The sequence below is a fragment of the Tasmannia lanceolata genome, unplaced genomic scaffold (assembly GCF_043159265.1).
Source record: "Tasmannia lanceolata isolate RefF3 unplaced genomic scaffold, GAP_Taslan_0.1 ptg000003l, whole genome shotgun sequence".
NCBI lineage: Eukaryota > Viridiplantae > Streptophyta > Magnoliopsida > Canellales > Winteraceae > Tasmannia > Tasmannia lanceolata.
Window position 1 is genome coordinate 61,624,167 of NW_027518680.1, and position 13,506 is coordinate 61,637,672.

At 39.0% G+C, this 13,506-nt stretch overlaps 1 protein-coding gene across 1 annotated transcript; it reads left to right on the plus strand.

Moving 5' to 3' along the window:
* Nucleotides 1-9,725: 9,725 nt before the first annotated feature.
* WOX4 (WUSCHEL related homeobox 4) lies at nucleotides 9,726-11,965 on the plus strand. The gene is made up of 3 exons (XM_077374856.1): nucleotides 9,726-9,927; nucleotides 10,561-10,839; nucleotides 11,620-11,965. Exons 1-3 carry the CDS (start codon nucleotides 9,730-9,732, stop codon nucleotides 11,779-11,781), a joined length of 639 nt encoding a protein of 212 aa, XP_077230971.1. The 5' UTR covers nucleotides 9,726-9,729; the 3' UTR covers nucleotides 11,782-11,965.
* The last annotated feature ends 1,541 nt before the right edge of the window (nucleotides 11,966-13,506 follow it).

A 13,506-nucleotide genomic window follows, 5' to 3' on the forward strand; every position in this document is an offset into this window, starting at 1 on the left:
CGTGGTGTAGTGTCTTAATTGAGAGTATTTGCACCCATCACTCTTACCACAGAGAAAGAAAGGAAAGTAAAATCACCTCATTTTCCTTTTCCCATACACGTTTGCTTGTGGTTTTCTTGGTCGGTTCGTTCTACTCTCCTTGCCTTCAATGAATTTTCTAATGCCCTATTCATTTTAGATTGTGACAACATATCGTGACCTATTATTGGACTCAAAATTAATAATAGGTTTGGCGCTCACAATATGTTCTCACAAGCATGTTTACACCCGTTTTGGAAAGTGAGGGCAGCAACTGTCTAGAAATGGAGGGGGGTGCGAATAATGGAGCTGAAACAGGCAGTTATAAAAAGTTTGGGTAATGGAGAACGGTTTCCTAAAGAAAGCTATAAATAGAGACAAACATCTCTGAGAAAAAAGGTCTCATAGTCAATATCAAACATGTCTTAGCATTTATCTTTTATCATTTACTTTTCGGTACTGTCATGTATTTTTCCTACTTGTACATTTTTCACTCGAATTGAGGAAGCATTGAATTCATCTTCTCAGGTGAGTCTCTCTGTAATTCTTTATTCATCGCACTGATGCTTGTTTTCGTCATTTTGTTTGTTAACAGAACGGTCTATTGATCTAGAAAGTCGTTTGCATTCTGCATACATCGAAGGCATTGTTTGCGTTCTAGTGCATCGATGTTTCCCGTGAATCGTTCATATTCTGTGTGTGTCAATGTGTCATTCACATTCTGCGTGTGTTGACATCCCCACATATGGCGTTGCGTCATACTGGAAAAAATCCTTGCCATATGTGTAAAGGCAATAGAGCCCAAGCAAGAAGTGATGTTCCCCTCTTTTTCTCAATCGTCTGAAATCCAATCCCACAAGATGGAAATGTTTTATTCATCGACCCCTCCAATTGAGTTTTATACTACCTCTCATGAGGCTGGCACGATTGCACATTCACCAGACACTCATACACATCCACTCATCCACAATCGATACAGGACCCTGTATCGACCATGCCAAAAGAATTTAGACTGAACAAATCTAAAATGAACACGCATAAACATTATCCTTTTTCATTCCCTCCCAAATCAAAAGGATAGAGAACGTTAAAAAAAAAATTAACTTTTACTTTGTTTTTTCTTGTAAAATGTTGTCATATTACTTTCCTTCAACCTCTACTATCAACGGCCATGCAAGTGAAAATGTTAAAAAGACTCGAGTCTCGTTCCAACAAACACTCTGAGGCTTGCTTGTGCCATATCTGTACGTATGATCTGATCCGTTGGTCTGCTTGCAATCATAAGTCTGGCCGAAGACCTCAAGGCCTTCATCTCTTATAATATCTTTAGGACAGTTGATTATGTGCAATCAAGAAGATCGTTGATCTTGTAAAACATCATGAGGCGACCAACACGGTCTTGGTTGCAATCAAGACCTCATGATGTTTTACAAGATCAATGGTCTTGATTGCACATACATGTCCCCATATGGATCCCTATAATTGATCGTCAACACTGATCCTCTTTGTAATTGTACTATTTCCATAACCATAGACAGGACAGTTGGTTGCACAAAAACCACATTAGCGAAACTTGTTTGGCCACCAATATAGAATGGAATTCCCTGGAGCCTACCAAAGATGTCTCAATGTCGCTGATTTACCCTCTGAAACCTAAGCCAAAAACCATAAAAGGTGGAATTTTACTTGAATTATTTGGGCACCATGCCCTTATCGCTTTCTCTATCTTCCCTCTCTCCCCTCTCTCTATATTTGTAACGACAACCCCTACCACTACTCTATGAGGCTGATAACCAAACACTATATATATATATATATATATATATATATATATATATATAGGAATATGTTCGTGCGCTCAAGCTCTAATAAGGAATGGTGCGCTTGAGTGCACCAATCACATGGGTCTCACAATTTCTGTGAGGATCCAAACCATTCATTTGCAAGGGCCTATCATAGATAGGGTGTGTACCAAAAATCAGCTCCATTGAATCATCCTAACCCCTCCAAAAGTGGAGGGCAAAAATGGGCAGATTTGTGGTCTGTCCATTTTGACCTCCACAAATGGATGGGTTAGGATGATCCTATGGAGCTGATTTTTTGTACACACCCTATCTATGTAAGGCCCTTTCTAGTGAATGCTTTGGATCATCCTAACAATGTGGGCCTCAATGGTTTTTGAGCTCAAGCTCACGAATATGTTCCAACGCTCAAGCTCACAATCCTTTTCCTCATATATATATATATATATATATATATATATTTTTTATTTTTTTTTTTTGAATTCAGAATTTATCTTGGAATGGGGTGGCACCTGAAATTTTATTAATAAGAAAAAATAGTTACAAGAGGAGGACATAGAACCTTGCCTCCAACCCATCAAGATACAAAAATAAGATAAATAAAACCATTTTACCCTTTTACAAAGAACCAAAACAACATTATTTAATGCGGATATAAGGGATACATAATTGGTCGCATCTAGCAGCTCCTCTAGAATTATCGGGGGATATGTTGGGGTCTTTGTGGGCGTCTTGGCCAATTTTTCTTGTGAACTTCTTCCCATGATTCATTTGATTCCTCAAGTTCTTGATTCTCCTCTTCACTATCATAAGTTATTGATTCTCTTCTTCACTATCCTCTGGTTCGACTGGATTCAGGTGGACTAGATGGCATTCCTTGATGACTACTTGCACCACTAATCTACGAGGTAAATACATGCAACCAAACAGACAGAAAAACTCTTGCTAGGCTTATAGTTTGTCTCGATCAATCTTAACAATCACTTTTTAGGTCCCACATGGAATATTTAAGTGTAATTAAGACTGTTGATAGAGGGCGAGCCTTGGCGCAACAGTAAGGTTGCTCCATTGTGACCTAGTGGTCACGGGTTCGAGTCACGGAAACAGCCTCTCTGTAAAGTAGGGGCAAGACTGCGTACATCTAGCCCTCCCCAGAGCCCGCAATGGCAGGAGCCTCGTGCACTATGCCACCCTTTAATCAAGACGGTTTATACTCCAATGGGGCTAGGATCATTGGAACAAAATGGGGTCCACAGCAATTAGTTGCACTTCTTATCACCTTTAAAATCAACGGATCAGATCAAATCCAAGTGGCACACGTGGCATAAAAAAGTGACTATCTTTTTTAGCAATTGTTTTTGTAAAGTAAATCCCATCGAGAGCTCTAGTGACATCACTTCACAATCGTGCACCCACTGTCATCCATTACATTTGGAACAAAGGCTCAAAGGCTCCCCTTTTGTCTAACACTGACAAGACCGATTTCCTTGAATGTGATAATGCTAATTTTTCATCACTCTCCCCACCCTTCGTTTTCGGTAGAATTCTACCCAGATTTTTCCTTTTCATTTAGTCAAGAACTACTTAGTCAAAAACCAATGATGCCTTCACGATGCCTTTGTTGTGTTAACTTGTGTTTTTAGCCATGCCACATTTACTTCACACCCACTATAAAATCTCAGGCATTCACTTTTCGAGCAATTTCCGAGTAAGTTTAAAAGGCTTTGGAAGGAGAAACAAAAGCATGTTGGATAAGGCAAAGACCTTTGAAAAGGATAGAGATAGAGAGAGAGGGTTTTCAAAAAAGGAGGAATTATATGGACCCCGCTTCGTGTGATGATCGAAACTGTTCATTTGTTGGGCCACCCTGTAAATGGGCTGTACCACATAAATCATCAAAATAGGATGATCCTACCCCTCCAATCAGTAGAGGTTTTTATAATTTGTAGTCGCTCCATAGACCAGAGGGCTAGAATCATCCTGTGGTGATGATTCACGGGATGCAACCTATTTACGTTGTAGCCCAATATATGAACGGTTTGGATCACCCTCTGTGGTGGACCTCATATGACTTTTTGAAACACACTGGACTTCACGCGCACCTAGCATGTGTGTGTGAGTGTTAGAGAGAGAGAGAGATTATATGGACCGGGACCGAGTCTGATCCATCCGTAGGATCCAAAAGTAGGGCACACCAAAGTAGGGCACACCAGCTGGATCTGACTGTGTCCATTGGATCCATATCATAATGTGTACCGAATTATTTTGTATCATGACCCAAACATAGCCATAAAATCCGATGAAACATCCTAAAACCGATCTATCAGAAAGCACCAATGTATGAAAATACCATCCAAATTTGATTCATTTATAAAAGGATTTTTTGTAACATTTAAAAATGGCTACTAATATTCACCACCATGTTTTGATAATCAGGCGAATACACTTAGTCTTTCTTTTTAATTGGTAGCTGAGAGCTTTTTGTAATAGGCTATGAGATCGAGCCCGTTAAATAATAAAATAATAAAATACAAGGTGAGTTTGCCCTGCTATCAAAACATGATAGTGCCAATATCAGTAGCCTTTAAAAACTTTAGTCAAAACCGCAAATATATGTATGTATATGTAGAGAGAGAGAGAGAGAGAGAGAGAGAGATTTCTCCCTCTATTTCTTGGGGGTTTAAACTTTAAAGTAGGGCTGCAACAGGGTCGGGTTGGGTCGGGTTTTTCAAAACCCTAGCCCAACTCTGGATCCCATTATATCGGCCCTCACCCGTCCTGACCCTGAGTCAGGGCCAAAAAACCTCAACCCATTGCCCGCCCTACAGGGCTCAGCACCGCCCTGATTGGCCCTGATTGGGCAGGGCTAGGCCGGGCAGGCCCTGATTGACCCTAGTGAAAATACCTATTAAGAGTGCCAAAAAATAAAGCAACCACATATCATATAGAACAAAATGATCAATAAATAGAGAAGGGAAACAAAATAAGACAATATGAATTCAACAACATGACGGGCAACAGAGACAATTAACAATAATAATCTAAAGAAACATCGATCCAAGATAATAGAAAACATTAGCAAAAGAAACATGCACAGATGGTTCAATTCTATGATAGAAAACTTAGGGTTGGGCGGGGTCAGGGTGACCCGAGGCATAACCCAGAACCCGACTCGATCCTTAATCAGGGCTTAAAAAATGAGCCCTGACCCGCCCTCAGGGTTGGAAAATCCAGCCCAGATCCTGTTCGGGCTCAGGGCGGGTAAGGGCCAAACTTGCACCCGTCCTAGTTTAAAGCTACAGTTTGTTGTGTTATGCTTTTCATGTGGTTTTTGTTATATCTTCTGATTTTCTACAAAAGAGGAGGGGAGCACCACATGGCCCACAAACACGTGCAAATGATGGTATTGTCTTCTCTAATTATGGTTTTCCACCGTTTCTTCCACTGTGTGGGATCCACTGCTCTAATGCACGCCAATTCCCCGTACCCTTTTAGTTTGACTGCCATGAAAAAGAATCCCAAAGTCAGAAAAAATTCCAACTTACATGCTTTTGTGAGTGGCCTGATTGGATGGATATTTAACATTTTCTTCATTATATTTGTGATATTTACTTATTATACGATAAATTATACGGTATACTTATGGTACATATCAACAAATTATACGATAATTCATACATAGTAAGGCCTGCCTAGTTGGATGATAAAAACAAGGGTAGTGATGTATTCAAACCCTCTACTCTATGTATGACTACTCTTTTTACATTACAAGGAGGTGGCTCGGGGAAGAAAAGGAGGCAAATACATCGTTTCTTTTTATAAAATTTATTTTATCTTCTAATTTCAAAGCTAAAGGGTGCAAGCTGTATTGGCTTAGGATCTTTTACTTTGAAATAATGAGACTTTAAATTGCATGAACAAAATTTTGACTTGATTTTACACATTTCCTCTCTTATTAAGTTGCTAACGAGTTAACTCCTTTGTCAACTCGGGTTGATTTTTGGGAGTTTGGGTTGAGCTCTTACCATAAAATGGGTACAGGGTTGGGTTTGATTCCAATTCATTTTTTAGCAAAAGCTCAACCGAACCTTACCCAAATTGCAACTCTACCTCAAACGGGCTGAAATTGCCAACCACCAGATGTTAGCATAATCTAGATCCGTTATCATGGTAGGTCAAGATAGGTTTAATGCTTCAAGATTGTCAGAGATAATTAGGTCAAGCAAGAGGTTGCTTGAAGCATTACACCTAAGGTATCTAGTTTGGAATACCTAGTTTGTTACCTCCAGCCCCTATATATAGAGATACACTAGGGTTATTGACTGGTTAATGGACTCTAGCCCATGTAGGCCCACTACACCGATCCATTATCTTATTGGGCTTATATTAGAACATACATGGGTTATACTATATACCCAACATATCAAAGGGTAGGGAAGGAGTAGGACTTGAGTTGAGTAGGCTCCGAGTGGGACTAGAAGCTATAGGTGGGCTGCAAGCCGCTACGGGACTGGAGCTAGTGAGCTGGAGCATGACTGACGCAAGACGAAAGCGGTGAACTCAGAAGCTAGGCCTATAACTGGATTGGCCAAAGATGTCCCTTTGAAGATTGGCGCCAGTTGGAAATTTCCCGAAAAGCTAATCATATGTCCCTCAACTTAAAGATTACATAATTCGATCACAAAACTTGAATGTGTATTGTTGCTCATTTTTTTATTGTCTATTTATAACGCATTAATCGTCCATTGGATCATTTCATAAATGAGATTTTTCAGTCAACCCCCCTCCGCAATACAAACTTACTAATGAAGGATGGGATCAATGATACAAAGCTATAAGTACATTTTAGTTTTACTTTCTCGGCCGATTTGAATGTTTGAAGTGTCCAGCCGGTACAATTTTTATGCTGCAACCCATCCATGATAGGGTCCACAATTTCTATGGATGAGATCAATGACAAAAGACTATGAGTACATTGGAGCACGAAACTGTTTACGTAATTGCACCTCCATAATCAATGTGTATAATACATCATAATATTTTGCATGGCTTAGTAGCTTTATAAATAAGAATTTGCATAATCATAGCTAGATATTTCAATATTTTTTCGTTAATCTCTAATGTATTGAGAATTTGGACTGTTAAGGTATTTAATCATGATATGAGAGAAAAATACCGATATTATCTCCTTATATAGTGTTAGTTAAGAACCCATGCAATAAGCATGCAAATATCCTCTGATAAGAACTTTCATTCGGTATCCCTTCAAGTGCATAAACCTTAAGGTCAAGGGCTTAAATATGTAGGAGTTTTCATATGGTGTGTGGGCTTAAATTAAGTCGAGTATTTTTTCGAAAAGTATAGTGGTCCTACTTCAAAGGATGATCCAAACCATTCATTTTCCGGGCTACTCCATAAATAGGTTGTACCCGGAAGATCATCTCCATAGGATGATCCTAACGCTCCAACCTATACATAAAGGTTTCTATAATGTCCAATCAAGATCTTCCCATGGAGATGAACGATTTGGATCCTCGTTTGAAGGGGAGCCTAATGTCCTTTTCGAAAAATACTGGACTTCAGGTGCACCAGCATATAAAATCTCTAAATGTACTACTAAAACTCGACGAGTCAACCCAACTTGATGGAAAATTGACAGCATATACAATCTCTAAATGGACTACTGAAACTCGACGAGTCAACTCAAATTGATGGAAAATTCACTCAAGACGTTGGAGGAATCGATGGGTGATTATATAATGAAATATGTAAAGAGGAAAATGATTGTGAGCTTGAAGCTCATATAGCTTATATGAGCTTGAGAGCCCAAACACATGTGGGCCCACATTGTTAGGAATATCCAAAGCATTCATTTGAAAGGCCCTTACATAGATAGGATGTGTACAAAAAATCAGCTTCATAGGATCATCCTAACCCATCCAAATGTGGAGGGCAAAATGGACAGACACCGTTTGCCACAAATTTGCCCATTTTTTCCCTCCGCTTTTGGAAGGGTTAGGATTATCCAATGGATCTGATTTTTGGTACACACCCTATCTATGATGGGGCCTTGCAAATGAATGGTTTGGATCATCACAAAAAATGTGGGACCCATGTGTTTGGGCCCTCAAGCTCATATAAGCTATATGAGCTTCAAGCTCACAAATTTATGAAATTTTCATATTTCAATAGAAAAATTACTTTGAGTATTTTATTGAGTCTTGAGTGACCCAGTCAAGTTGACTTGACTCACATCACTTCCTAGATGAGTCAAGTTAAAGGGTTTTCGAACAATGGTTTACTTCACCCTAATCTGTAAATAAATAGTTAGTAATGATTATATAGAAAATTGTGGGGTTAATTAGTAATGATGTTTAAGAAGAATGTGGGGTTAGGTGCTTTTATTCTTGTGTTCTGCAATATCTTATAATTTTTTCTAAATAAATCTTTAGTTTCCAAAAGTAAAGGAGTATAATTCTAATTTCATCTCATTTCTAGCCTTACCATGCAATCTCTTTGAGAGAGAGAGAGAAGTTGGAGTATTTGGTTAGAAATGTCATAGTTTCTAAAGAGATATTCTTCTAGTTTCATCTCAATACACCTGTTACGTATCTAGCCAATACTCCAAAGCTCTAGAGGCGATGGAACACGTTAGGCTAGGCCCTTTAAACCTGTCCAAATACTAGGTTCGGTCCCACTTAGTCTCATAGCTAGACTGGCCCCACTTATACCCTAACATTCCACCACGCTTCACATCTAGCTATCAACCTCGGCAGCCCACTCTAACAGCTTTCATTCTGGCCTTTTTAACAGCTAGTCCTCTCCAGAAGTTGTTCCTTTTGTGGATAGAACACGTCACACACTTGAAGTGACGATTACTCTGATAGTAAATGTTAGATACGTACCTAAGCAATACTTCACAGGCTGTAGAGCTGATGGGATACGTTAGACTAGGCTCTTTAAACCTGTACCATATCAGGCTGGTTCCCACCTAGTCTCATACGTAGAACGGCCCCCACTTAGGACCTTAAAAACATTCTTACCATAGTTTCCTGAGAGAGGGAGAGTATTTACTTAAAATATTGTGTTAATTTCCCCAAAAGGGGTATTGTTTAAAATTCATCTCATTCCATCCCTATCAGTATCTTTAGAGAGAGACGGCATTCAGGAAGCAAATCTGGTAGGTAGGGGTGGATCAATCCATTTTACATGTCTGGGTATCTCTTTTTCATTACCCCTTCTCCACTTTAAGGAAAAAAGAAAAGAAAAGAGAAGGGTCTCCACCGAAAAGCATGGACACCTTATCATTAAAGCAAGAAGAATAAATCGATCCCGAAATGACCGGCCAACATATCACACCAGAATATTTCTTTTTCATCCAATTCAACCCCCTCTCTTTTTCCTCCTCAAGTCAACCTCACCTCATCATTTGCTCTCTCTCTCTCTCTCTCTCTCTCTCTCTCTCTCTCTCTCTCTCTCAAGTATGTTTCAAAAAGTCATATGGGTCCACTACATAGGATGATCCAAACCGTTCATTTCTTGGGCCACAACGTAAATAGATTGTATCAAATAAATGATCTCCATAGGATGATTCTAGTCCTCTGATCTAGAGGGGGAACTACAGATTATAAAAACCTCTATTGATTGGTGGGTTAGGATCATCCTATGGAGATGATTTATTTGGTACAGTCTATTTACATGGTGGCCCAACATATGAACCGTTTGGATCATCCCGCGAAGTGGGTCCCATATGACTTTTTTAAAAATCTCCCCCCCCCCTCTCTCTCTCTCTCTCTCTCTCTCTCTCTCTCTCTCCTTTGTCCCCTCTCCTCTCTCTTTCTTTCTCTCTGTTGCTATCAGTATATAAAGGCCACAAACTCTTGTGCACTCTCTCCACAATGGTAAAGCCATGAAGGTGCACCAGATTGCACGTGGGTTTTGGGAGCACGAACCATCTCTCTCACTTGGATGCAAGCGCCTCCGCCCACTTGCACCCAAGCTTAGCAACACCGATACAGTGGCAACTCTAGACCTCAAGAGCTTCATCAAGCCTGAAAGTGGCCCCAGAAATAGGGGTTGCCCTGATGAAAAGAGAGACCCCTCTCAGGTATAATTTTTATATTCCATGGCAGAAGAGTTGAGAGACTGCACCATCTCTTTTTCTTGCTCATCTCTAAGGCCATGTTGTTTTAATTTATTAGATTTTGAGAACTGATTTTGGGTCCGAAACTGATTATTGGCCTCAAAATTGCATTTAATTTTCAGTCCAAGAGTCAGTTTTGGACAGAATCCAAAACCCACTTGGCATAAACAATTATCTACACCACTCCAACATTACAAAAATAGTCCACAACAAACCCAATAAAACTAACATATTTTATCACATAGAATCAATCCCAAATCTATACAAAATTGAAAACACCTCTCTCTCTCTCTCTCTCTCTCTCTCTCTACATAATATAATATATTGATATTTCCACCCCTCATTTGTCTTCTCCTAAAAATAGCGACATTTCCACCTCATTTTGTTTGTCCTTTTCTTCATTTTCAGGAAAATGACAAACAAAAGAGGGTGGAAAATTTCATTTCCCCGTGAACTTCTCTATTTGATTTTATCAGATGAAATTGTAGATTGATCCCTCTTGACTTTGTTATATGCTTATGTTGTTCACTTGTTCTGATTAATTTTATTTTTGAAGCTGACTGATACTAAACAAAATGTGTAACAAATGTGATGTAGGCCGAAGCACACTCTGGTGGTACACGGTGGAACCCGACTCAAGAACAAATAGGGATCTTAGAGATGCTCTATGGTGGTGGAATGAGAACACCAAATGCACAACAAATCGAACAAATCACTGCTCAGCTCGGAAAATATGGAAAAATTGAAGGGAAGAATGTGTTCTATTGGTTCCAAAATCATAAAGCGCGCGAAAGACAGAAGCAAAAGAGGAATAGTTTAAGTCTCAACACTTGTCCAAGAACTCTGGCCATCACAATTACGAGCTCTGATGCCAACGTAGGTGCCAATGTTCCATGTTCAAAATGTAGCTTCTGGGCCTCTTTGGATGCCACAAAAATTAGTTCTTATTTTCAAGGGAAATGATAAATTCGCCCCCTTTGTCTTCCTGGGGACAAAACTTGTCATAAATAGACTAGAGGAAGGTTGTCTGGGGAAGAAAAGGAGGAGAATTTATCTTATTTGAGAATGGGACATAAAGGGCTTGTTGCCGAATGAGCCCTAAGGGCCCTCTTGGATGACACTAAAATTGGTTGTTATTTGCAAATAAGATTACTTTAGTTTAATCATATTTTCACATGAGACATTTCAGCCTCTTTGGAAGGCATTAACTATATAATTTTAAAAACTTTTACAACTATTATTTGTAAATAATCATATTTAACTTTAGAACTATTAGCATAGAAGATTATATGCAAAATTCTTGAAGGTATCCAAAGGGGCCCTAAGACTTCCAAAGAATTCCTAAACTATCATTTATGAAACACATAATAATTATTTGCATATAATCCTATGTACTTGAGATTATTCTTCTGCCCCCCTTTTCCACCATTCCACCCCCTCTTGTTTGCCTTTTCCTAAAAATAACTCCATTTCCACCTCCTTTTTTGTCTTCTCTTGGAAAAAGTCATTTCAAGAAATGAGAAGCAAAAGGGGGTGGAAATATTATTTCCAGCTTTAATACCATATGCATATCTGATTATTGGCAAATAAATTTTAAACTTATCAAAAGAGTACCTTCATTTCAAAAAATTTCTCAAGCAGTCTATATTGGTGCAGGGAGAAGTAGCAAGGGAGGAGGAAAGCTATTACAAGCGAAAATGCAAGAGTTGGGGTGTTTCAACCTTGGAAGAAGATAGCAGATTATGTGGTGGATTCAGTGGTGAAGAAGAGACAGATAAGACTCTGGAGCTCTTCCCTTTACACCCAGAAGGCAGATGAAGGCCTTATTTTTCTTTGCTCTCTTCTTTTCTATGTCAAGTTTTCTTTCTTTCTTTCTCTTTGTAGAAAGAAGAAAGAAAGTTATTTTCACCCCTTATTGTTCTTATGTATCTTTGTCTTTAGTTAATGGAGTCCATGCATTGGATTCTTTGATTATTGCTGCAGAATAAACCAAAGTTCAAAACATCTGTCTCTACAGTAGTGTGCATATGAGTTGATTTTTGGTACAATTATTTCAAATATAACTGAACTTGTGTACATGGAGATGATACTCCCACTCCTTTGCTTTGATCTTTATTTTAAACTTTTGTGATTGGTTGCTTCAAAATTCAAATACCAAAAAGCTATCAACAGGCAATCATATAAGCTTAAAATAATGGGAGGTGGGAATATGTGTGGAGAGTATACCCACTTTTGCATATAGATTTCACACGTCCAAGTGCTTTTACACATGCTAATCCCTAGGCCACACCAACCACAAATTTCAGCTGTGTTTTAGGTGGCACGCTGATTTCCCAGAAAAAGAAAAACAGGATGTGGTGAAAATATCCCATCTCCTCTCATCACTCCACCGAATTTCCCAGAAAAGACAAACAAGAGGAGGTGAAAATATCCTATCTTATTACCACCCACCCATTCCCCAGAAAAAGACAGACAAGAGGAGTGATTGGTTAGGCAATTTCGCAGTGGTTGAATTTTTCAAAGAGAGAACAGCCACCTCAGCCCAAATTTTGTCTTATTCATTTAATTCAGAGAGGGTTAAAATGGTTGATTTTTGGTGTGGAAATTTGTAGCATTCTGCTACAGCAGAATGGAGAAAACAAATGGGAAATAGAAGAAAACAGAGAGAACTTTTCTATTGCTGAAAAAAAAAAAACAAATACAATGACATACATGCTGACTCATCTGGACTGTCTTTTAGAGAGGAAAAAGATGCACTGCGTGGGCTCATACATGTGGAGTTAGTTTCCACGTTTTTATGCCCATTACAAACTAAACACTAAATCACTAACCCATGACAACTTACCCACTAACCACTTCTACCATAAGCAGATATGACCAAATCAACAATTTCACAAAATGAGGATTTGTGCATCACACTTCATCACTCCCCTTGATACAAATCCGGATACACCAAGAAGAGATGTAAATCTTGCAAACTTAGATATGAAAGCGCTTTAGTAAAGCCATCAGCAACTTGTTCATTGGTTGAACAATACTTCATTGTGATCATGCCTTCAGCAACAATGTTTGTCTGATAAAATGATGACGAAGCTCAATGTGATTGGTCCTCCCATGGAAGATAGGATTCTTTGTCATTGAGATCGTTGCCTTGTTGTCACAGTAAATCTTTGTCGCGTGCCCTTGTACTTGTTGCAAATCTTCCAAAGTTTTCTTCATCCAAATAGCTTGACAAATAGTTGATGTCGTGACAATATATTTCGCTTCGGATGATGACAACACCGTAGTAGCTTGTTTCTTGGAACTCCATGAGACAGCACCTGAACTAAGATTGAAAATATATCCACCTGTGCTTTTCCTGACATCTATAAAATCAGCCCAATCGTTGTCAGTAAAACCAACTAATTGGAAATTAGGAACCAGTTCATACCAAATCCCACAATTGCTGGTTGCTCGGATGTATCGAAGAATCAATTTAGCTGCTCCAAGATGATGCATTGAAGGATTATGCATGAATCTTAAGACTAAGCTGACAGGAAACAT